Consider the following 4632-nt stretch of genomic DNA (forward strand, 5'->3'; position numbering starts at 1 on the left):
TTTTAAAATGTAATTTATTGTGATTTCAAAGCTAAATTTTTATCATCATTACTCCAGTCACACGATCCTTCAGAAATCATTATAATATTCTGATTTGCTGCTCAAAAAACATTTATTATTATTATGATGTTGAAAACAGCTGAGTATAATTTTGTCAGGTTTCTTTGATGAATGGAAAGTTCAGGAGGGCCGCATTTATCTGAAATATAAATCTTTTGTAACATTATAAATGTCTTTATCATCACTTTTGATCAATTTAAAGCATCCTTGCTAAATAAAAGTGTTAATTTCTATAATTTATTTTCCAAAAAAATAAAAATTATACTGACTCTAAGCTTCTGAATGGTAGAGTGTATAATGTTACAAAAGCTTTTTATTTCACATAAATGCTGATCTTTGGATCCTTCTATTCATCAAAGAATCCAGAAAAAAATGTACTCAACTGTTTTAAATATTGATAAAAATAATAATAATAATTAAAAAAGGTTTGTTGAGCAGCAAATCAGCATATTAGAATGATTTCTGAAGATCATGTGACACTGAAGACTGGAGTAATGATGCTGAAAATACAGCTGTGCATCACAGAAATTATTTAAAAATATATTCAAACAGAAAGCAGTTATTTTAAATAGTAAAAATATTTTGGTTTTAAATAATGCCAAAATATATGGTTTTTGCTTTGGATCAAATAAATGCAGGCTTGGTGAGCAGAAGAGACTTCATTAAAAACATTAAAGAGAATTACTGTTCAAAAACTGTTGACTGGTAGGTTATATAGATTACAGAAATGTTATATTGTAATGTTATATGTAATATATATATAAAACATTTCTGTCCCCCTCACTTCTGAAATGATGGCTACGCCCCTGACTTTGGGTACTAATATGGATTCTTTAGGTACAAAGTTGTGCCTTTTAAAAACGTACCGCCCCAGTGACAGCTTTTGTACCTTTTTTTTCTGAGAGTGTAGTTAGTAGATCAAGACTCATGTGCAAACAGATTCTTTGCAAATATGCAGTTCCATCTTTTCATAGCAGTCATATAAATAATGCTGAGACGCTGTGTTTTCTTTGGCATGATCTGCCAAATCTGACTCAGGACAACACTCAAAGGAGTTTTTATAGGCTTCTAATAGAATTAATATTTATTACAAATCATTCCTACCAAGTTTCTGACCAAACGGTCAAATTAATTGTCAGTGTGCTTCATCATCACACAGCTCAATGCACGCGGACACGCTTAATGCTGCATAAAGGACTCATCACTGAGACTTGCAGCTCTAATTGTGATTCATTCATATTAATGAGCAGTGATCTGTGTTAATTAGAGACACCCAGAGCTACACTGTAAGCACTCTCTTTATAATGCTGATTGAAGAATCACGAAACTCGAGAAACAAACAGCAGACGCACAGGAACAAACACAGCTCCGATTCAAAGTGATGCCGTGAAGCACGTAGGACATTACCAGGGTCCCAAATAAAAATATTGGATAATATTAATTGTATATTTGTAATATATCATATATTGTCATTTAGTGCTGTAACCCACAGTCATAATAAAGCCACTACAACAGTCACATATTTTGTGTCTTTTAAATTACACAACTACCAAGCTGGATTATTACAGTTAAGTACGACAAAAACCAAAACCATAAACAAAACAAACCTTCATTATTGGAAATAACAACCTGTACTAAAATATGAAAAATGTAACTTATTTTATTTCAGCATTTCCAAGGCAACATTTCTCATTTAGTTTAACTTAATTGACTAAAATAGCTCAAACTGAAAACAATAAGAAGAAATCAAAAAAATGTAAAAAACAACAAACTTACTAAAACTTTAATTTCAAATAAAAGCAAATAAAAATCATTCAAAAGTTAAATATATGCAGAAGTCTTCGGACATTCGTATTTTCGTAATAAGTCAGTTATTTCTATCTTTTGCTGTAGTGTGTATATCAGTTTACATTTCATAACATTTCTTTTGCCATTAATTGTAATAATGCAGAGATTTTTGTCTGACAGCAGCCGTATATATATATATATATATATAAAAACAGCATCTCGATGATACTGAAATAACACTACAAAGCAGCCACTTCTGAGGTATAATAGGCAAATAAAAACGCCAGAGCCTGAACTCCTGTTACTATCTTTATTGTCTTCAGTATTTAGGGTTACTGTCTCTCTAAATCCTGTAATGTATTAAGTGGTTTAGTTCTGATGAGGACAAATCCCATTCATACATGCATGCTCCCAGTTCAGATACAGTAAATACATATGCAGAGGAAAATCCAGGTCAGTTACTGTACGTTTCTCACGCTCTTCATGCAGTGACACTTCACACATTACAACACAGAACAGAACATCTCCACCCACAGTCACCCTGAAGCACTGCTGATCTGCTGACAGTGAGAGTCTCACTCAGATCCCTAAAGCAGATCTACCGGATCCTCTCATCCACAGGTCCTCCTCATGCAGTCTGCAGCCTCAGAGCAAACATCTGGACACATGCAGGTCCTTTCACGGACACACAGACCCTAAATGAGCATGCAGCCAGTGTGAGATTGGTTAAGTGTTTCATGACCGCAGGCTGTCCTCAGAGGCACACAAAGACATGACCTCAAACGGCACTGTGTGTCACTGACTTCTTAAAGGTGCAGAAAGCTGTGTTTGCTTTCAACGTCAGTCCAAATATCACTAGTGTTTTGGACGGTCATCAGCCTGAGCACATGAGGTTTAGCTGAAAAGCTGTTCTTTTTCATATGCATTTTTCTCTGTTTCATTCTACACATTCATGTAATGGAATTTTTTGGGATTCTATAACAACAAGTGTTGTTTGGACATTTTATTTTCCACTCTGTTCATTGAAAATGATCTGGTCTTTAATAATGTTCTCAAAACGTTAGCACAAAAAAACATTACTTATAAGTTGTTCATGGAACTTTTTTTCTGAAACATTTCAGTTGAATCTAACACATTTTTTAAATGTTACTATTTGTTTCAGAACGTTTAGAGAGTGTTCTATGATCAACTGGAATATTCATTTAACCTTCACATAACCAAGAAAAAAAAAAACTTTGAAAAACATTCAGAAATAGTGTTTTCATAACTAAATGGGAACGTTGGTGAAACATTTCTGTTAGCTGGGTTGAGTCTGTAGCACTTATATTGTTTGGTGTTTTATTTATGCTTTGTAAAGTGTCTTGTGCACTTGCTGAATGTGGTAAATCCAGTAAATATATCATTATGATTGTTATGAATATTAAACTGTGACAGAGCTGGTCACGTGATCTCATCATGGCGGCTCATGATTAAAACAGCCTTATCAAAATCTCATATAACTGATCTTATGTAAATATACATCACTTTAATGATGCTTCTCAAAAGTGCCACCAATTTCGTTTTTATTTAGCAATAAATAAACGTAGTGTGCCTTTAAATAGCTGTGTAAGAAGATGTCTTACTCAAAAACACACAGAGAATGTAGTGTCTTTAAGCAGTTAAATCCGAACATTTATTTGCATGGTCTTGGCATCCTAGGAAAGCAACGACAATCACGTTTTCTCACAATTTTACAACAGCAATAAATCAGGAAAGCGCCGGAAGACATTTCTAAAGCAAAAGCAACAGGGTTTAACTTCTGCGACTGAAGAGTGGCATCATAACTACAGCACTGCCGGCAGACTGAGCTCTTTACTTACTTCGGATGAGAGAGAATGCGCACAGGAGGACGGTGAGCGTCATGGTGATCTTCAGTCCCATTCCGCCTCATAGATCGCGATACAGAGCAGAAGCGCACTGAGGATGAGGATGAGGAGGATGGAGCGCTCGCACCCGCAGCACGAGCAGCGCGGATCATCCAGGACTCGCTCCCGTACCGCCGACACACACACAGACGCGCTCCTCTGCGCCTCCCTGCCTCTCACAGCAGACCGGGGCTAGTTGTCACAATGTTTAGGTTGAGTTTTGAAAGTCAGGTTTGTGCAGGCAAGGTCTCGGCAAACAAAAAGCAAATGTCTGTTTTAGCGTTATTGACCAGTTAAAAAAGTTAATTGAACACGTGACCATCTGTGACAACATGCCCCAGTTGCTCTATAAATGCCACGTTGTCAATAGAACACCTCATTAAACAGCCTCGTGTAGACCACAATCTGAACAGTGACACAGTTATGAAAAACAAGCTGCAAAACATGTAAAGGGTGAAAACTGATACTGTAATGAATAAACAGGCTGTCTGACCTCCATCCATCACGCCTGTCTTTTACATCCCTCTCTTTCCTCTCTCCATCAGTCAGGAGCCAAACCCAACTAAACTGGACTTGTGGCAGTTTTAGAATAAAAATAAGTACCACAGTGCACAAAATTACTCAAATTTTAGTGGCAAAGCAACTTGTAATAAGATAAAACTGTATAGAAGAAAACATGTCCACAATGCAAATTATAATGCATGAAGTAGTTCCATATTTTGCATTTTACAAATAGACCAGAACGAAGGATAAACGCATTGAACGTTTATTTCAATAAATATCTGGAAGAATTCTTCTCTTTCTGTGTTCAGAAAGAGGGGGAAGTCGTGGCCTAATGGTTAGAGAGTCGGACTCGTAACCCAAAGGATGCGGGTTTGAG

At 36.1% G+C, this 4632-nt stretch overlaps 1 protein-coding gene across 1 annotated transcript in view; it reads right to left on the minus strand.

Moving 5' to 3' along the window:
• Positions 1-4056, minus strand: part of LOC107668698 (neuronal acetylcholine receptor subunit beta-4-like) — a 14609-nt gene extending 10553 nt beyond the window's left edge. The window contains exon 1 of the mRNA XM_016460668.1: positions 3708-4056. Coding sequence (XP_016316154.1) covers positions 3708-3768 — 61 coding nt within the window. The 5' untranslated portion in view covers positions 3769-4056. The remainder of the gene's footprint in view (positions 1-3707) is intronic.
• Between the last annotated feature and the right edge of the window lie 576 nt (positions 4057-4632).

Source organism: Sinocyclocheilus anshuiensis, unplaced genomic scaffold (genome assembly GCF_001515605.1).
Source record: "Sinocyclocheilus anshuiensis isolate Anshui unplaced genomic scaffold, SAMN03320099.WGS_v1.1 scaffold3874, whole genome shotgun sequence".
NCBI lineage: Eukaryota > Metazoa > Chordata > Actinopteri > Cypriniformes > Cyprinidae > Sinocyclocheilus > Sinocyclocheilus anshuiensis.